General features: G+C 39.5%; 1 protein-coding gene and 1 long non-coding RNA gene across 2 annotated transcripts in view; one reads left to right on the forward strand and one right to left on the reverse strand.

Moving 5' to 3' along the window:
• anos1b (anosmin 1b) overlaps nt 1-21,221 on the reverse strand; it is a 37,173-nt gene that overhangs the window by 8,781 nt on the left and 7,171 nt on the right. The window contains exons 2-8 of the mRNA XM_063890637.1: nt 18,322-18,369; nt 7,289-7,351; nt 6,386-6,593; nt 5,517-5,701; nt 3,638-3,767; nt 911-1,004; nt 169-412 (exon numbers count right to left, since the gene is read on the reverse strand). Of these exons, the coding sequence (XP_063746707.1) occupies nt 169-412; nt 911-1,004; nt 3,638-3,767; nt 5,517-5,701; nt 6,386-6,593; nt 7,289-7,351; nt 18,322-18,369 (972 nt within the window). The remainder of the gene's footprint in view (nt 1-168; nt 413-910; nt 1,005-3,637; nt 3,768-5,516; nt 5,702-6,385; nt 6,594-7,288; nt 7,352-18,321; nt 18,370-21,221) is intronic.
• Nucleotides 10,603-12,401, forward strand: LOC134870206 (uncharacterized). The gene is made up of 3 exons (XR_010166519.1): nt 10,603-10,701; nt 11,186-11,481; nt 11,544-12,401. It is a non-coding gene; the product is annotated as an uncharacterized LOC134870206 (long non-coding RNA).

A 21,221-nucleotide genomic window follows, 5' to 3' on the forward strand; every position in this document is an offset into this window, starting at 1 on the left:
TTACACTTTAAAAAAAAAAGGCATTTATACTGCATTTTTAATTGATGAGCTTAACAGGTGCTGGTTGGCAGATTTTATACCTTTAGTTTGTACGCCAAGCAATCTTTTACCTTTATTATGGTGTCGTTTCATTAAGTGTGATTATGTTTGTAAAAAAAAAGTCCTTACCCCCTGAGTCACTCTGCTGTTGCTCTCCTTTTTACCCTGTTCTGGTGTGCGTGAATGTGAATGGTGTGTGTGCATGTTATTGTGCACTGTATGTGTTTGCACATGAAGGTTGTGTGTATGTTTGTGCGCAGTGTGAGCATGTCGAGACATCCAGGTGACTCTGTAGTTGTGGACTGGCAGGTCTCCCTCTCTGGGGGGCTCCCAGCTTATTAAGATGGACACTGTGACAACACTTCCCCTCGACCTGGGAAGGGAAAGCAACAAGTCAAACAACACGGATGTAAACAACTGTAAAGTAATGAAGTAGAACGAAAGGAACTTCCTTTAAAGTAAAAAAAAAGGTTTGGTGGCTGGCAGTTAAATAGATACTTGTTCAATACTGCTTTTAATTTGGTCTTTTTATTTGTCTATGCATGTGCACACATTTTATTATGTCAAAGAGAAGGTACAATTAAGGTCCTCACCTCTGCTATTAAAAGTGTTAAATCAATATCGCTACTCATTTAAGACATGGTCTGAACTTAACATGAAAGTGTTTAGCATTCCAGCACACAAATAGAAAGCAAGCTTCTATTTATGATTGGAAGAAGGTCAGCGATGAACAGTAATTTGCATGCACACTCCACCGCATTTTATGATTGATTGCCCACAACGGCAGCCTGCAGTCCTGAAAGAAAGCATAGCAACTAACCTAGCAATAAAAAAATAGCAAATACATTCATCTATATAATTTAGACTATACCTTTCAGGGAGCTTGACGCCAGGTTGTGATCCCGTCCAGTCTAGAGTCTGGTTGATCACTCTCACATTTATTGGATGCTCTGGAGTAGAAGGGTCTGCAGAGTGAGAGGGTTGAGAAAAATAAATAAGAAGACTATAAGAAATGATGCTCGAAATAATACATGGAGGTACTCTTCTCAGCCCCAGTGCCTGCAAGTCTGTGTCTGAACATCACTTGCAGATTCTGGTTAAGCATATTGCTCTAAGCATAATAATTGAAGGTGGCCCAGTTACAGTAAGTCTATCAATATTTTTTTCTCATGGGGATTGGGCCATGCCAAGTCAATAAATCAAAGAGAAGTTGAAAAAGAAGCGAGGACATTTCCCACCCTGTGAAAATGACACACTGGACATTTTCATCCGAACTGTTTCTTTTGATCAATACCATACCAACAACAAAATATGTTGTTCATCTACTGCCCGGCTGTTTTTGGAGGCATTAAATCTATATGAACATCTAGTGTGGACAAATTAGGGTTAAGATCGTGATTCCCAAAAAGCAGAGGCCGCTCACCAGCTTGACTGAATGATCTAATAATGTTAAATAAAGAAGCTATTGTGGGGGGGAATAAATCATTTCCTCTTAGTCTCATTCATGTCTACAAAGCCAATTAGATTTACAGCTTCAAAGGTCAGCGATACTGGTGAAGCCTGTAGCCTCTCTTTTCAGTAGCTACCAAAACACAGACCAAAAAGACCACCACTTCTCAGTGTTTGTCTCCAAAATTAAATCCTGAGGTTGCCGTTCTTTCAACACTAGCTCTGTATCCCATTACAAACTCAAGCCACAATCCTGTATTTGATCAAAACTACACAATATATCTGATTAGAACTATGTCCCCCATAGCAGGCCTCCCACAGCCCCAGGGCTATGCAGGGCTGACCCACATGCAGAGATCAAAGTTATGGCCGCATGTTCAGGTTGCAGAACCTGCTTTTTTTTGTGTGTGTTTCTTTCTTGGGAATACGCAGTGTATGTCTCTCATGGTCAGAAGTAATTTCTGGACTAGAAGCAAAACAAACAAAGGCCTTTTCCACTGTGTGTGTCTTTCTCAATCAGGAGGTTTTAGTCCAAATACTTTATGAGATGAAGACATCAAGATGGGTTTTCAGAACCAGACGTTCCTTCATAATTACTACTCGAAGGTATTGTGCAACCCTACCATCTGAATATCTGAATATGATCTGGAAAGGGGATTTTCAAATTCAGATGCTCTGTCTGGTTAGCATCAGGTCACAGTGGACCTACCATCCTGATACCTGCCAGCTTCCTGATTTCTGACCCTTGACCTCCAGCTCCTGACTAAACAGACTAATGAATTGGAAACACAAGAATCTGACTCCTTCTGAGGTTTAAGTATGTGTGTCCTTAACCTTTAACCTGAACCCTTATAATGCATACATAAATACAAACGAAAAGCTTGCATTTTTTTTTCACATTTTCTCTAAAAAACAAAAAAGGTCAGATATCCTCCAAACATCAGACTCTTTTTTTAAGCACTGACAACACTGCGTCTTAAATTAATAACTCAATAATTTCGATACAGGCTTACTTGCATATCAGAGATTTAGATAAGCAAATGAATAACACAGTCTTTTGTATGTACGGCTGTAGACAACAGCTTAGTTAGGTATAGCGAAAGGGGGAAACAGATAGCCTTGCTCTTGTAAAATCTACCTTCCAGCAGAGCAGGCAACAAGCAGACAATTTAGAAAGTTACTCCTCCCAGCCAAGGAATAACCCACATAATCCACCATAAAAGCACAGATTGTAGTTTTAATGACTGCTGGCTATAGGCCTAACCTGGAATTATGTTTCTGCAGAGATACATGTAAATGTCTTTGTGAACCCTACACAGGGTAGGGTAATCTTAGGTCACTGACGTTTTTCAAGAGATGATATGTCAGAAAAGTAATGTACCACAAAAAGGGATCTTCTAGTGGAGCACAGGGAAATGAATGCATCTCAATAGGCATCTCAATTCGGTGCTCATCTTAATAAAGTAAATTACGTCGAACAATGCTTATTAGATAATATTCTTATAGTTGTGTATTTTGTAAACTTTTTGCATAAGGAATTTAGTATTGGATATAATGTTGGAGGCGGTGGAAAATGCTATCTCAGACACCTCTTCATAATCTCCCATAAGTGCTCAACTGATAAAGACCCTTTTTCCAAAGTTCAGTCCAACCTGAAGTCATTATTCACATACAACCATGCTCCAGCCAATCCTGGCAGGGGATTTATATCACCAGCCAATCCTGGCGCAACACCAATATGACCTAAGTCTGCTAAGCATTAGAGCTAGGACCTGTGTGTGTGTGTGTGTGTGTGTGTGTGTGTGTGTGTGTGTGTGTGTGTGTGTGTGTGTGTGTGTGTGTGTGTGTGTGTGTGTGTGTGTGTGTGTGTGTGTGTGTGTGTATGTGTGTGTCATTCTCACTTTCACCCTGTCTCACTGATCCACAAAAGGGATTTGGAACTAAACCAACTGAATAAGTACTGCATGTGTGAATATGTGCATGTGCAGTTGTGTATTTTCTGCTTCCTGTCTGTGTTTTATGGACTGCCTGATATTTCTCCTGCTGTGTGTACCTTATCCATCAACTCTGAGAGTAAGACAGAGAAAGAACAGGGAAGGAGAGGAAGGGAAATGAGTTTTCCTCTGTCTTTGGACTGTGTTTGTGTTACCTTTACTGGATATGTGGTGTTTGCTGGGTGTGGTGAAGCCTCTGCTGCCATGGCTGTTGATGGCTGCTACTCGGAACTGGTACCAGCGCTGAGATCTCAGCTCTGTCAGAATCGCATCTTCAGAAAGGGTCTGCAAAATACAAATACATCACATATAACCATGACCTGGTGCATGACACAGAAATACTTTTATTGAAGATCATTTACACTCTCATTACTTTTCTTCATTTACACTCTCATTACTTTTCTTCATCCAATAAAAACAATTATATGTGATTTATGGCAGATTTAACTTGCAGTTTTTCTTCTTTCATTGAACTAATTAGTCCAATTAGAAGTAACAGTTCATACAAATGCCTAAAATAAAAAAAATCCATGGACAATATGGCATATTCAAAGTATAGTATATGTAAAAAAACACAATGTGAACACATTTATATAATCGTCCAATCAATCATTACACAATCTTTCCTGGCTTACAGCCAGTTGCTGATTAGCTAAGTTTAGCTAAAGGCTCACTGATTATAAAGATATATCTTGTTTTTTTTAAACATAAGTGTACTGGACTATTTCTTGGAAGTGACTGCATCCTGCTAAGAAACAGAATGAATAGAGATTAAACAACAGGAGATGTACCAAGTTAATCAGAGCTTCAGAGCTGCTGGCAGGGATATTTTGTTACCTTTAAACAGAGCCATGCTAGATGTTTACTTTGATTCCAGTCTCTATGCTAAGATAACCAGCTGCTGGTGGTAGCTTCATTCTAAATCACAGACGTGTCATTTCTGGCAAAAAAGCAAATATGCATATTTCCCAAGACGTCATTTTGTTCAATTAACATTACTTCAGGTCATTCAAATATTTAATACAAAAAAATGACTGTGATTTTATTAATCTTTGTTCAATTCAAGCCCACTTGATGTTCACGAATGTTCCATCATCACTCACAAATCCATATATCTTCTTTCAAAGACATTAACATGAGACCTCCATACTTTAGATATATAAGTTTCACAAATGAATGGAGTGGAAAGTCAGATGAACACAGTCGGATTGAAATTCCATCTGATAAAAATGAAATTAAATGATTTGCCACAATTATGCTCTAAATTTCTAAAGAAAGATTCACATGTTTTGTCTCCCTGACAGTGCAAATGTAATCAACTGCTTAAAATAAACACAAACACACACACACACACACACACACACACACACACACACACACACACACACACAAACACACACACACACACACACACACACGCACACACAAGCTGCCATCTATTTAAGTCTATAATGAGCGTTCAGTCATTCAGACTCAGCCGGTGGAACGACTGTGGCTGCCTGTGGTTCCTTTTTAAGCTCTGCTTATTTACCTAACCTCACACAGACACACACACACACACACACACACACACACACACACACACTCACTCATACACACGCACACACACACACACACGTAGGGTTTACCCTGGCAGAATGTGCGACTGGCTGGGGTGGAGAGGTTTAGACAGCAAGGCAGCAGACTGATGAGGTGGAAACAAAGTCTAACATCCATCTCCATAGCTGAGAAGTTTCATCATTCGAGGCAAATTGAGAGTTATGAGTTAAAGATATGTTGCAAACGTGTAGTGCTGTCCCACTGTTAAAGGCACAGGGAAGCATTTTTAGGGCTTCAATGAATCTTGGAAAGAATAACCTGTCATGTCAAATTTTTATCTATCAGAGTCCCTTTTCACAGCTAATCTCCCCAAATAATATTGGGAGGAAGATATTACTTCAAATGTGAAAGGATTGGTCAAAAACATGAATATTATTTAACTATAAAAAAATCCTAATGACCGGTTTTTGAAAGGCTTCTGTTCACTGAAATTACCATGGCAACAGTAGTCCATGGAGAGGCATGGTCCTCGCTGGGATGGATCCCAGCGTTCCAGCGGGACTGGAGCACGTACACAACCGGCTCCATGCTGACATTAAATTTTGACACCCACACCACCCGAACACGACCCTCTGAATCCTCGACAAAGCTCATCTCTCTGCGAGGCTTCAAAGGAACCCCTGGGGGGACATGACAAAAAACATTAAAACAAATATTATTAAATATTAGTGATGGTATTTGAAAGTAAAAATACATATCCATACCATCTAATAACAGAACCTGAGATTAATGGTTGAAAGAAAGAAGTGCAAGATACATGAGGATGATCCCATTAATCATGTAGCAGTTGTTAGGGACATATTAACTACAATGACTCGATCGGAGGTATAACACATACCACCTAAACAATATTTTTGGGGGGTTTAATTATCATGGCTGTCCAATCTTCACCACATAGGCATCTGAGGCAGTTTTTAGTCCTGACTAGCTCCACACCGGGGCCGTCTGGGATTTCAGAAGCAGTCAAGCAGGCAGTATTTAAGGATCTTTATTACATTAAATTACATTTAATTTATTTGGCACATTCTGATAACCAAAGAGACATACATACATTTAAAAACCATAGAAACAAGAGCAATCATCAAATCACTAAAACAAATAAAAGCATATTTAGTGCTATGAATTATAAGCACTGGGGTACAATGATAGCATATTAACGGATATAAATACTTTTAAAATGGCAGCTTAACAAATGATCTACATTAGTGTTGTTACTGTGATCAGCACAGTGACATACTAATTGAAACAACTGCTTCCTCAAATATGTTCAGTCCATCAGTTCAGCAGCCAATAGCCAACCTCACCTTTATATAGATTGGATGGTGCTTGGCATGTGTGCCCACAGCCATTACTGCAGCATTTCCTGGGGGAGGGACAATGCTGGTCTGACGAGCAGCTCTCCACGCAGGCTGCAGCAAATCCGGTGGCTCTCTGAGGCGGAGGGCAGTCGCCCTGACGAGACGACCTCAGAGAGGTCAGAAACTCCCGGCTCGTCACACACTCTGTCTGCTTCTGTGAAAAATAACAGGGGGGGGTGTTATCATTAGAGTTAACACAATAGACATAATGTATAAACACACATATGAGGTCAGAAAAACACACAGCAGAGGTGAAAGTGTTTCCTTTGGTAAACTCCTACTGACTCTTTGAAGGCAGCCCTTGAGATTTGGTCTGAAAGGGGGGGGTCATGGGGGTATTATTGTGTTTGTATCTCACATGACTGGAGATCATCAAAATGTAAACACGAGCTTTAGTTAATAGCTCTGAATTACCCTGTGTTCCCAACAAGCCAGCCATTCAACAAGTAGCATGCTTCAGTAACTGTGATGAAAAACTAATCTGAAGACCACAGCGTCTGACTTTACAAATACTCATTTAGGGCCACACACATTATACACATTACTTTTACACTCTCACATGTATACATTTAAAAGTTCACATACATGTTATTCATACTACACACATAAGCTTGCATAAACACACACACACACACACACACACACACACACACACACACACACACACACACACACACACACACACACACACATACATCATACACACACAGGAATACTCATGGTAGAAAACAGCTTCAAGGTGCCAACAAAAGCATGTTTCTGGAGCAGGAATGACACAGCCACCAAGGGTGTTGTGACACACACTAAGCACACACTAAGCATACATTTAGCACTCTCTTTTAATCTTACCTCACACGACTTTGGTGAATGCACCTTCCTGGTTTCCCACAGTTCTTTGCATGGCTGAAGGCACTACATATAAACAAATAAATAGAAATAAACAGAATGATACAATTATAAAAGACAACATTTGTATATCAAAACGTTCTCAAAATAAACTTGCTGTTAAACCGAAGACAGGGGAGATACCGTGTCTTCTTGTCAGATCATAACTCTTGCTACCAGTTTTTATGCTTAGTTATGGTTCTGGCTTATATTTAATGGACACTGGCATTGATCTATTTCTACACCAGAAAGTGAAAAAACAGTTCAGAAAGTTTTCAACCAGGTGCAGATAACCTTCTTTGTCCACAGGCCAAATGGCCATATGAATACTTACCCGCCGCCCAATTGATTTGTATTTCTGTATATCTGTACCTCAGTGCATGTAAGATATTGACCAGAAAACTACCAAGTTGTATCAAGGTATCTGCATTCCACCCTTTCTGTACCCAGATCTAGAAAAAAAAATATTTTTGGTACGGTTTTGCGTGCAGACAATGGCCGCAGAATTATTTGATTTAAAGCAGTGTGTGATTGGCCAACTACCACAGTGGTTAAACCAATATGGTCTGTGGTTTAGGTTAAGTCAAAAGTAGTGTTTATCATAGAATTGGCAGCTAATATTTAATCATACAATTTTTACTGTCAATCGTAACATTTGGGGTACTAGTATTGGTACTGGTATCATCATTTTCCAAACGATTCCCACTGTTGGCTGGCTGGTGCTTATTTTGAGCCCATTGTCTAACTTTTCCTTTAAATAGCTGATTTCTTCAAGACATTTTTAAGAACAAGGTTAAACAACAAAGTGTCAGAGTTTTAGCATATCCAGGGCTCTTGATGTTTGAGCTGTTAAGGAACAGAGAGAACACATACCCCTGAAACATACATGCACACACTCATCTGGTTTGCCACCTCAGTGAACTGGTGAATGATGGCTCTTACCAAATTAAAACCAGACAACATATAAAATCTGCGGTTTCACCCCAACCTCTTCCCCCCTCCCTCCTTACTCCCTCTGTCTGTCTCCCTCAGCTCCACAAAATGCCTGGCTTCAATCATTTCTCCGGATTACTCCATCTCGCTGATTCCAGGGAACAAAAACTATCAACAAAAAACTATAAAACTTCATCTTTTATACAAATAAATGGCTACTGTTGCATTAACATTCTTCTCCCAAAGCCCAGGCTGTTTTAAAAAGAATAATTTGCAGTGTGAAGACTATAAATACGTTTAGGGCTATCATCACCCTCTAGCTATGCATTATAAAACCATGTAAGCGTTCATTTAATGTACTAAACAAAAGACATTAACTTGTTGCTGGGAATCATAGAGCGTCAACAAACCAAAGCCAGTCAAGCCACATGTGCTGGTTTCTTATCATAAAATAGATTCTCAGTGGGAATCATGATAGCTGTTCAATGCTGTTGTTGCCTCATTTCCTCCAAGTCATGGAAGAAAAGAGTTTGTGTTAGCTAAAAGCAACACTCCACCCCGAAGTCTCCCAATAGAGTAGTAAACACTATTGCTCTGTATGCTTGAAATACGACAATAAAAAATGTTGTTTTCCACAGGGCTGTAGTCAGATTAGATTTATGAAGGCAACAATAGATTCCAAAAAGTGACCCTTACAAAATATAAATATCAAGAAAATTACTTAACTCCTTTTCACTCCTGTCAATTAAGTGTTGTGACTAACGAGTGTTGTGACTAACTTTTTTAAAACTCATCACACTTCGAGGCACATCACAATTGTTTTCTATGGCTTTTTGAAGATTGTATAACTTTACCTTTTGGGGTCCTATACTTATTTCACCTTCTTGTATATTTAGTTTAATAAAGAGGGAAACTAAAATGCATGAATAAAAGGTGGTCTGCTTGCTATCACACAGATCACTGCTGTACTGTGACCAGGCACATGCTTTAATCATAATGCATTTAACATAATGGCAGCAAGCAATATACCAATGTTTAAGAAGTCTAGCTCAACGACATACACCCTTGTAAGTCTAATTATTTTACCACTTGTTGCTCACTTTGTCTCCCTAAAAACAAAACGCACTAACCCACCATTCCCTACCGTCCACATGAACCATCCCATTGTCTTTTTCACACGTGCACTTCATCTTGCATCCACAGTATGTTCCTCCCATCATCTTTAGCTGCCAGATTGATCAGTTACAGACATGTTTAATTTCTTATACCCTCCCCTCATCCTCTTTCTCCCCCTCTTTCCTTCCTGTTTTTTTGTCTCCTGTCTTCACATTATCACCCGTCTTTTTTTATACCTGTGGACCTCTCATCTCTTCATCTACCTCCTCCCTTTCCTCACCTCACCACTTCCCCTCTCTTTTTTTCTGTCCCTGTCTTACAGGTTTTGTTTTTGGTGTTTGTGGCATTTTTATATGGAGCATGTGGGCCCTCCCTGTGAACTAGAGGTTAAGGATGCTGACCATGTGATCGCAATCTCCTTGATCTGGGTCTTTTTCCTGTCATTATCTCGACAGTATGGTATCTAACAAAGGCACAAATGCCAATAAAACTATATAAATAAACACATCTATCCATTAGGTCTGCACGATATGAGGAAAATATGTGCAAGTTATGTCTGCTTTCTCCTTTCTTTGACTAATGGTTAAATGTAATGTAGAACCATTAACATGCTTTCGAATTAGAGTATTATTTTACAATAGGACATAGATATACATTTGATAAATATACACAGTAGGGAGAGAAAGGCAACAGAAGGATGTGGGGAGTTGAGGATAATGGATTCAAGCCAAAAATGCTCATGGTATGTACATGAGTCACACCTTACACTCTCAAATATCACTTAGATGTTGTAAATCACTGAAAGGTACATGCACTGTATTTGTTTAAGAGCAGCTGAGAGACAAACGGACACTTCTGGCCTTGAAGGCGACATGATGAGTTATCTGTGGGAGTGAGAGAGCAGGGGTCAGAAGTCCGAGATGTTACTGTTTAACACACCAACACACTGTAACAGGGCCCAGATTAATGACCGTGTGTGTCTGTTTGTGTGCACAGCTTGCATGGGAGCTGCTCAGATATCTGTAATAATTAATCACACACACACATACACACACATCTTGTCTCTGGGCTCTCTTCGGGCCTCGCCTGCTGCTTTATGGCCTCACCTGCCACGATAGAGGGATGACAGCCACACTCAGCGAGAGGGAGGAGAGGAAATGGGAGAGGGGGAGGAGAGATGTGGTTTCAGAGTAGAGGGGGGGAGGGTGAGTGTCAGTTGAAAAGGAGAGAAGAGATGAAGGACCCGTAGTGAAAAAGGTCCAGAGTGAAGAGAAAGAGGCAAAGAAAGACAGCCACGGACCAGATGTGATCACTCAGTCACCAGTTCAGTGAGTGCAATGTTAAAAACGATTTATGTTCATCTATGATTTCAGCCTTTCATCGATTGTTTAGAGTCTTTTAAATACAGTCCACCAAACAGAACATATGTTTAGTATTTAAGATTAGTTACCTTTTCATTTCTTTTGCTTTTCCTTTAGTTTTGGTGTCAGCACTAGTGCCGGTCAAGTGCTAATCTCAGCCATATTTTTAAAAAATGTTTACAATACTCATTTCCCTAATTCAACACAGACATTTTTTCTACAAAAGCCTTAAGCTATTAATAAAGTACCTCAAATGTGAATCATTGAATATAAACAAGCTGCAATACAATATAAATACAAAATATATTTTTAAGACCTTTAAACCTTCCTCTATCCATGTGAACGGTTGTAAAATTGTAGCTGCGACAGCATGTTTCTTCTTCTAGGAAATATATTCTTAGTCAAGTTTTAAACACAAAACAAACTTGAAAGTGCTTTTCTCATCCTTTAGAGAATCTGAAAACTTCATTTGAAATGAAGAACAGCTTCCTCGTCGTGTTTTCTCCTGCAAAGCAATCCAGCAGATTTCCTGCAAAATCATACCGGGAGGTTACTGCAGACCCAGGGACATAAGATAGAGGTGTGACTCAAACTTTGAAAATGTCTAATTACATTTTTAGAACAAACATTGTAGTTCATGAAACAAAAAAATGGTCTTTGTGTGAAGTGTGTGAAATGTTATTCTTAAGAAAACTTGTGCAAAGGTTTAATAACTCTGTTTACCACCATCAGGGCGGTGGTGGCAAAGTCCATAGGGGGCTTGGCCTGGGAACTGGAAGGTCACCAGTTCAAGTCCCCGAAAGACCAAGTGCCACCGTGGTGTCCCAGAGCAAGACACTGGTTACCTACACTGCTCCCCGGGCGCCGTACATAATGGCAGCCCACTGCTCCTAACACTAGGATGGGTCAAATGCAGAGACCGCATTTCGTTGTCCTAGTACTTGTACTCTGTGCAATGACAATAAAGTTGAATCATCATCTTCAATCTTCTTCATCAGTTCACCTATTCAGGCTTAAGTTAGGCACACCTGAAATGTCTTGATGAGGAATGGTTAATTGATGTAATGTTATTGTCATATTTAATGAACAATAAAAGAAAAGATCATGAAACAAAACATCTAGATAGTACAAGAACTATCAAAAGAAGTGCTCTTTTGATAGTGTGTAGACTATGTCAATGCTAAATGAGATTCTACCGAAAATTTCAGAGGGCACGAACATGCTTGTTTTATCTTTTGACTGTGCACGCACACATGTATCGACACACGTATACACACACTTCGGGATTTGTAGTACCCGAGTGAAAAGTAGAAGAACAAATTCCACAAATCCCTTTGAAAAGCATTTTAGAGTTTTGCCAGACCTTTGAAAAACATGACCAACAACCAAAGCAAACTTAAGTCGGCAGCTTGCAGAGGAGTGGAGAGGCTGGAGGAGAGAGAACAGAGGCAATGGAAAAGAAGTCCAGAGGACAGGCAAAAACACAAGTGCTTTGCAACGAGTCCAGTGGTAGAATTTCTCACCTCTCAAACCATATGTGCCCACAATAACCTCAGACAAAATTCTTTTCATTTCTGGGTTGCTCTTAACCATTTTTCTTTCTGTGCTTTCTCTGTGTCTAACATAAAACCAGTAAAGTATGCTAGATATACTACTGTACTTTGAATGGAGAAATAAAGAAATGATGGACAATAAATAAATGATTGTGAGCTGTTGGCCCATACTGGAGCTATACTGTAGCGGACTTGTGTGATATCTGGCCTGCAGTCCCTTTATGCATTGTATGCTCTCTACTCTATGTCACCCTTTTAGATCTATCTAAACTGGCCAAAAACATGAATCATAAAAAACAATAATAACAAAGAACTGTTTTATAAGATTAGCTGCTTTGTTAAATTTGTAAAAAGCCAAAATAATAAACAGAATCAATCGGGTTAAGGTTTCAAAAGGAGGTGTATTCCCTCAATGCCCGGTGATCACGATGTGGCATTGCTAACAATAAATTGACTGAATTGGCACTTGCCAAATATATGTAACATTTGTCAACAAAACATGTTAAAACTTCATGACATGCCTGGAGAGCAGAGGGAAGAAAAATGGTTCTGTGAAAAGGAAAAGAAAGTTAAGTAATTGAAATTTATGTGCAAGCTGTACAAGCTAGCACCCTGTTGTTTGCAGCTGCTGAACTGTTTTGAATTCTACTTTAATGTCTAAGGAGGAGAATGAGACATGGGATTTGGACTGACACAAAAGGATGACTGCCCGATTGTTAAAACTCTCTCCAACATTTTCCTTTTATAACATTGTGATTGTCGATTTCATTTTAAACGAACACTTGATTCGCAGTGGAGTGAGAGTCAGGACCTTCAAGACTGCCCGGAAAACTGTGGGCAGCCCGCACTGGAAGAGAATGAACTGCTGGCTGCCCCAACTAAATATCTTGGGATCATGTTCTAACTGGGGGTATGATGGAGAGTGTGTTCAAAGGTGGGTAGGTGCCCACTGCAGTAATGTAGATGTAGCATGGTCTGAAGGTGGAACTGAGCCTGGAGACAAAGATCTCAATTCACCAGTTGATATATTTTCCAACCCGGAGCTATGTTCATGAACTCGGAGTAGAAATCTCACTCTACCAAGCATGGGAAACTGGGAAGACACCTCAAGGGAAACCAGGAAGACGATGGGGGGACTACATATTCCACCTGACCTGGGATTGCTTTAGGAATAGGGAGGAGAGTATGTGGCTGGATATAAAGAAAATATGGGCTTTGCCTATACCGATGTAAGAGATGGTCAAGAATTCTCTCTTGAAAACATCTATATTATTACTGATTTTTAGAGGTGATTTGGGGAAGTAGGGTACCATTAAATAACCATGTAATCTTGCAAGAACCCAACATCCTCTAAGAAAGTTGTATGCATTAGACAGTACTTGAAACTACACAGTTCTGATTCACGGTATGATGTTAAATCTATTCCAGGCAAAGGCTCAGCATACAGACCTTTAAAACTAGCATAACACCTAATGTGGATCTACAAAGAGCAGGCAATGATAATATAATGATGAAATGAGTAACAGTGTCTTGATAGCTCTGCATCAGACCTGTTTGTTAGTGGACATCGTGCTGCCTCACACACCTGGTAGACATTACTTTGCCTGTGTGTGAGAGATAAAAGAAGGAGGAGATGGACAGATGGAGGAATTGAGTGAGGGCTGTAGTTCAGTTTTAGTGAATTCCCATGTGTGTTTCCATGAAAAAGAGTCCACTGATGTGACACAAACCATATGTGTTGGGGCAACATCTGCCTGGTGTGTGTTCGTCTTCAATAGGAAAACCTCACCCCTAATATTACAAAGGAACAGATCAAACACCACAGTTGAGACAATGCTTGCCTTTAATTATTTCTCTTATCCTATTTTTACTGCAAAATGGATTCAACCTCCTCTTGGAGTCATATGAAATGTTTTCCTATTTTTTAAAACTGTCTTAACAAATGCTCCTGGGAGTCTGAGATTAAGGATGTTTGAAAGAAAGATATTAAAATACCCTGCTAATTTGAAATGTTTCATAAAGCTGAGCATTTCAAGTTTTAAACCTCTTAAAAGCTCCCCTATGATGCAAAATGCACTTTTTTTCTGTCTTTTATACATAAATATGTGTCCCCGGTGTGTAAGGAGACTCAAAAAAGTGTCCGAAAATACAACCCTCTCTCTTTTCCTCCTTACCCACATCTCTAAAAACGGGGGTACAAACAAGCTGATCCAGATTTGCTGCCGATATGACGTCATATCGGAAATGTGGGCTGGCTTTACATTGAACTCCTGGCATCGTCCCAGCTTATCGTCCGCAATATACAGTCGCAAGCTGAATCCCCTCCGCAGCACCTCTGTGTCTCTGTGCAGGATGTCTGCAGGAGGGACTTACAGTTGTTGCATATATAACACATATAATGTCACTGTTCTAGTGGTAAAAACTGAAAAGTGTTTCAGAAATAATGCTTGATGTGGTTTTGAACATAATATGGGGTTTAATCACGACAGCGTTTAGCTGAGTATCTCCGTTAGAAACTTCTCTCAGGCAGAGAGCTACATGATGCTGCAAAGGGGCGTGGCCAGCTTCAGGTCTGCTCAAATTTAAAGCGACAGTCACAGAATCAGAACTTCAGGAACAGGGGTGAAATAGAGGGGTATGAGGCATGCTACAATGGGTGATCTGTTTGGTATTTTGAGCATAACACTTCAAGTTTTGTATAGATATTGCCCCTAAAAAAAATAGCATATAGGAGACCTAAGAGAAATAGATATATTAGAAAATGTAACTCATCCTTTAATTTTTCAGTGCGTCATGCTGTTTGTGTGGGTGTGTGACACAAGTGCTACACATGTAAAAACTCACTGAGAACCACTTCATTCAGCACTGCTTCAGGTCTGAGTAAGGATCCAAAGAAATAATACCAATCCCCAAATTAGTCTGTAAAAAAACCTCTATCATAGGTTATTGAGTGTATTACACTGCCAAAGGCATTATGAGAAACTGTAGTGGAATGCACGCTGAGACCAAGTCACATTTTGAGAGATTTAACTTAATAATAACCCTAAAATTGGATTTATAAATGTTATTAAAATGTATCTCCCTCTGAGAAATGTCTGAAAAGAGTGTTTTTCCTCCAAAAGACCAACAGCTAAGGCCAGTGAGCTCGAAACTTCCTCCCTTCTGAGTTTCTTGTTCTCTTTTTCCCTCTGCACACAAACAGTCCAGACTAAAGGCCCTTTTATTGCACATATGGGGTCCATAGCATCCAGTTGAAAGAAAATTAAAACAGAAAAAGTACAATAAGCATTGGATTAAAATGTTTAAAAATGCCAGTCAAAGAAGTTTTTTTTAAGGTAGAAATAATATATATTTATTTGTGGGCATTGGCCTCTGTTAACACTTCTAAAAGTCAGTCTAAAGAATAAATACTTTGTTTACCAAAACTCTGTCCAACCAGCACTAGTATTACCAAGGCCAACAGTCACAAGCCAAGCTGTGAGGTTGTACTTAGACACCGGTATTCTGAGCTAAATGCTGGCAACATTATGGTAACATGCTCACAATGATCGTGCCAACATCCTGATGTTTAGCAGGTTTAATGTTCACTGTATACTTTGCCATTATTTGCTAATCGTCACTCAACCACTAGTCCAGATGAGGCTAATGTGAACATCATTAGTTGTGTGGGGATTTCTTCGTAAATCAGAGAACTGGACAAAGTGATATTTCAACCCGATGTTGGAAGATGATGAAAAGTCAGGAAGTTATTACAATCCATCCTGAAGGGGAACATGAATGTCTATACAACATTTGATATATGGTTGTTGGGATATTTCTGTCTGGGTCAAATTAGCAGAGAAACCCACTGACATTGTCACAAAGCGCGACTAAAATATTGTTGTTTGTCTCTCTGTAGTTAACTAAAACCTGTTCTTGGGATCTTTAGTTGACTTTCTTATATAAGAAATCTATCTACAACAAAGGCTTAATCAACCAAATAAAGTAGAGTAGAAACTTAGGAATATTTGTTACCCTAATTACACGAAACAAAAGTGTACTCAAAACAAATAGCAAGCTTTTAATATCTCCCACATATCCTGTTAACAAATACGCACACTTTGGGAGCATTACATTGTTGGACTTCCTCTGCCTTATAATTCAGTATTTCTGATTAATCTTGGCAATTATGGCTGAAGAATGGGAAATGTGTTTTTCTGTTCTAATTTATTTTTGTTGGACTGCCCTGATGACTTTTACAAATTGGGCTGTTTCCACTTTCAACAGACTGTAAAATGTTAAAATGAATACCTCTGCAATTCAAAACAAAAATGAAAGACAATGTGCATGTCTGTGCAGTATCAGCCTGTCTGAGAAGAGAACGTTGCACAGCGAGAGCCCCCACCGGCCGGTTTCAGAGACTGTTGTTGGATGTTGGTTAAAGCACAGTGCCACACTGGTATTCACACATTTACAACAGCGAAACACAAAGCCAAGGTAATAAAGTGTAGACGTGCATTAAGTTGGAAAATATTTTCTGTTCTCATTCTCTCATTGTTGTTGAAATCTAAACATCAAGAATAGAAACAAAGGAAGGGAGAGAAGGGAAGGAAAGGCTGTAGATACGTTGGGGTAAGGTCAGGGGAGCTGTGTGTTTGCGTTTGAGGTGGTGAGGGGGTTAGGTAAAGCTCAGAGTTGCAGACTGATGTTTTGCTCAGTGCGGTATCCCCTAAAACCCTGTGTTGGTGGGAGGTGTGAAGGGTTGGAGACATTAACCCCATCTGAACTCAATACACACACACACTACTGACATACGCACTGAACAGAGAGAAAGCTCGCTCTCTCACTTCTGTTTCTTGCTTTCCTTTTGTCCGGCTGTGCATCTGCAGCAGAGCCTGGAAGTGTTGCAAGAAATAAAATACGACTCAGGTGTTCTTTTCAGCTGGGAAACAGCTTTTAGGTCTGAACCTGAACGGGGAGTTCAGAAAACACATCAATAAGAAAGCAGACAGAATCTTTCAAGAAGTCATAAGGACTGAGTAAGTTAGGGTCAGTCAGTAAAAGGTCTGGATGAGAGACACTTTTGGGGCTGCAGATCACCCAGCACCAGCATTACCCCAGAACATAATTGGTCATATAACATATTGTGTTCAGTGAATAATATACTGTATAAAATCTGTAATTTTCTAACAGTAAAGATACTTTCCTGTTTTGACCTTAAGCCTTTCTGATTCAAAACATCATGTTTTGCATAAATACATGGTACCAGCGGGGCTAACACATCCACAGTAATGTTGAAGAGAGAACAGACTGGCAGCTTAAAAGACACAACATGGAGAAACTCCTCCTGAATCAAATAAGGAACTAGTGCTCACACACAAACACTCATACACACACTCACTCACGGTGAAGCCTCTTGCAGGCAGTGTTAAGTGAATTTACAGGGGAATTTGTTTGCTCCAAGCTGGATGGATAATGGGGATATAGGGGATGACGTTATTTTAACTTAAAACGCAAACTTTGCGATTACAGGAGCTTTGTGGTCGGTGTAAAGATTCCACACACAAGAGAATCACGAGAAGGACTCTCTCTCTTTTTGCACCTCAAAGCAGAGATGCAGAGTAACCTCTCTTTTCCCAGTCTGTTGCCCTTTTCACCATTAAGTACCCTGTTGTTTGGGCCGTGCTTCTTCTAGAGTGCAAGCAATGAGCTTATAGGAAGGTTGTCACATGTTGAATTTCCACCCAAACTAACCAGCAGGAAGTTGGTGGACTAGTATAGTAAAAAGGATTCCTCACAGGATTACCACTCACAAACACAGCCAAGTGTGTTTGCTCTTACCAACAACTAAATAAGAGTAAGTGTTTCAATGTGTTAAACCCCTGTTTATCATTTCTTCACCATAGATTAGCTTTTACTGGTTGTGACTTAAGAACAGGGTTAGGGTTGAGGTTCGGCAGGAAGTGATTCATGTTTTGGTAAACCTTCAGGGAAATGAATGCAAGTCAATTAAATGACTTTAGGAGTAAGGAAGTGTTTGTGTATGAGTATTTACCTGCGCACAGCGTCTGTGGTTTTCACACCAAACCAGAACATGGTCGCTCTGGAAGAAATGGAGAGGATGAGGATTAAAACAAACACAGACAGAGAAATAAATCTTCCACTGAAAAGTCCTGTGTTTGACACTTTCTGCCCACATTTGACCCATTCATGTGAGTGCTGTATAACATATAAGGAGACAGAAAGCTAAATATTGTTCATAAAAGGTCACCATAACCAGAGAAAACCTGACATGCAGACAGACATAACCTTTCTCCTATTTACATTTGTATCCTCAGGGAGCAAAATGACCTAACGCACTGTGTTAGCGGTTCCTAAACCAGACAGAGGACGCGTCACTTGGTGAGATTTATGTTTATGTGTGGGTGTGTGTTCGATGAGTGCACAGTTTCTGTTAAGTGAGTCAAGACCACCAGTGAACATGGCTGCTATAATCACCGTGACAGGGAGACGTCATCTCATGACCACAGGGACAGAAATACAGATCAACCAAACCAACCCCTCGTCTTTAAGTCTTTTCAACTTTTCAAATTGGATTTCTATCCAAATTAAACACCTTGCAAGTAACGTGTACTAAAACCTGCACTGTGAGCGTATAGGTGACATAAAATAATCAGGTTGTATCTGAGGATCCTCATTCATTATAATATCATCGTTAAATACTAAAATTGTTTTAATTATCCATTCACAAATAATACCATGGTCAATATAAGTGGTAATAATAATAATACAGTCCCCAAAATGATTATTGCCATGACTTATCTATTGACTATCATTATATTTGATTAACTAGAACACTTCTAAAATGTCAAAAAGACAGAGAAAATAATGGTAGAAATAGCTTGTTTTGTTGAACTTAAATGTAAAAAACCCAAACATATTAAATTTACAAAGACTTTTTCAGAATAGAGAAGAAAGGATCTAGAAGCGATATGTATATTCAGCATGTTGGCTAGATAAATGACCAAAATAAAATTGTGTATATTTATTATATCGTCAGTTGACAAATACATGATTCAAATGCAACCCTGAATGAAAACCATGTCAGCTGTTTTTTTTTACTTGAATTAAGGTAGTCAGTGTGCTGCTCTTTGTTTTTTCATCATCTGCACAATCACAATGGCAGCATCCAACATCAAAATAACTATTACACTGCTGTGTGTTTGCAATTTTGTATCCGTCTGTTGTGATGTGTGTGCCCCAAGGGAGTATGTGAGCCTTTAGTGTGTGTATATGTGTGTGTGTGTGTGGGATAAGCCTTCTTAAAGACTCCTAAACCCTTTCCTGATCGCGCTGTATTTAGCCTGAACCAAGCTAATTTATTTGTACACACACACACAGACACACAGACACACAGACACACACACACACACACACACACACACACACACACACACACACACACACACACACACACACACACACACACACACACACACACACACACACACACACACACTCTCTCTTCTTTTAAGTAGCCTTTGTGTTTCTGGGTTAAGGGGTTAGATTTGGGGTGCAGAGGTTGAGGTTAGAGATTAGGGGTTAAGGGCTTTCACGGTACAGAAGATGCTGAATTGACTCATTCACTCTTAACATTCACAACAGATGCATAGTATTTTGGTTAAATTGCTGCCAAGGAAGCTAAATTGTACTTCGATAAATGTAGATGAAGACTTATTTCCCCTTATAATTTAAGCCCTGGGAAGACACTGCATGTAGGAGCTTTAAGAAATTGCTGTCACTAGAACAGAGGAGGATTGTTACTGAAGTTGGAGGAAATTTAAGACCATGACAAACCTGTAAAGAAGTGCTGGATTGAAAGCATATTTAAAAGCTTATATTTGACTGTGAGATTGGGAGTGCTGCCTCCCACAGTTTTTGTCAGTCACGCCTGTTTACAGCTGAGACCAACCATTAAGCACAAGTGTGAAAATGGTCAGAGCTCCAAGTTCTCCACAGATTTTGTTTGCCTCATTCCTCTCATTCTCTCACCCTTTTCCACTGCTACAGCTGCGTACTATTGCCTCGGTAGTCCAGCTGTTGGCAGCAGTGAAGGGATGGTTATTTTTTAGAGAGGAGACAACAGGAGTACAACCAAAATTAGGATCCAGTTTTGAACCATGACAAGGGTTTAACATAAATTGTGTCCATCCTGTGGTTGCGGGAAGTGTTTTGCTTGCCCGTGCTAGCATGCCTTTAAGACTAAATGTGTATTAATAGGGTGTACAGACACCATGGGCTTAACAGTAATCTGTGCTAGTTGTTAGAGGGAATAATGCCTAATGAAGAGACAGTGAGAGGAGAACAAGAAGAGTATAAAAGCAAAGGTAACATTTCTGATGAATAAATGAGTCACAAGTCAGTGGGGAAGGATGGATGTAAAGAGGAATAGATGAAAAGAGAAACAGAGGAACAGCTGTCATCTATCACTACAGTGACAAGAATTCCTTCCTCTGCCCACCTTTTCTGTCTTTCCTCCCTTCTTCAAAGCACCTTCTGATTACACAAAATCGCTATTCTTAACTCTCCCAAACACTTGAATAACCTCAATAATCTATGCTTGGATTGTTTAAGATCCTTACAATAAAGATAAAACGGAAGGAATCTCTGCCTGTATGTCTGTCCTTCTATGTTCCCATCAAAAGTTCATCCGATTGACTTTGCACATAGTGTGTGTATTGCTGAGCACCTAAAGAAGTCTACGGAACATTTTTATGAAACACATTTAGATATTCTGGATCTATTGGAAGCCTAAGTGTTGGTTGCCATTCAGAAACATTAGTGTAAATCCCCTGTATGTTTATCTTTAAATAAATGTTGAATAAGTATTTCGTAAAACTTTTGAAAAATATTGAAATCCTAATTTTTTATACAAGTTTAAACCTGCAACGCTTG

Source organism: Eleginops maclovinus, chromosome 9 (genome assembly GCF_036324505.1).
Source record: "Eleginops maclovinus isolate JMC-PN-2008 ecotype Puerto Natales chromosome 9, JC_Emac_rtc_rv5, whole genome shotgun sequence".
Lineage (NCBI taxonomy): Eukaryota > Metazoa > Chordata > Actinopteri > Perciformes > Eleginopidae > Eleginops > Eleginops maclovinus.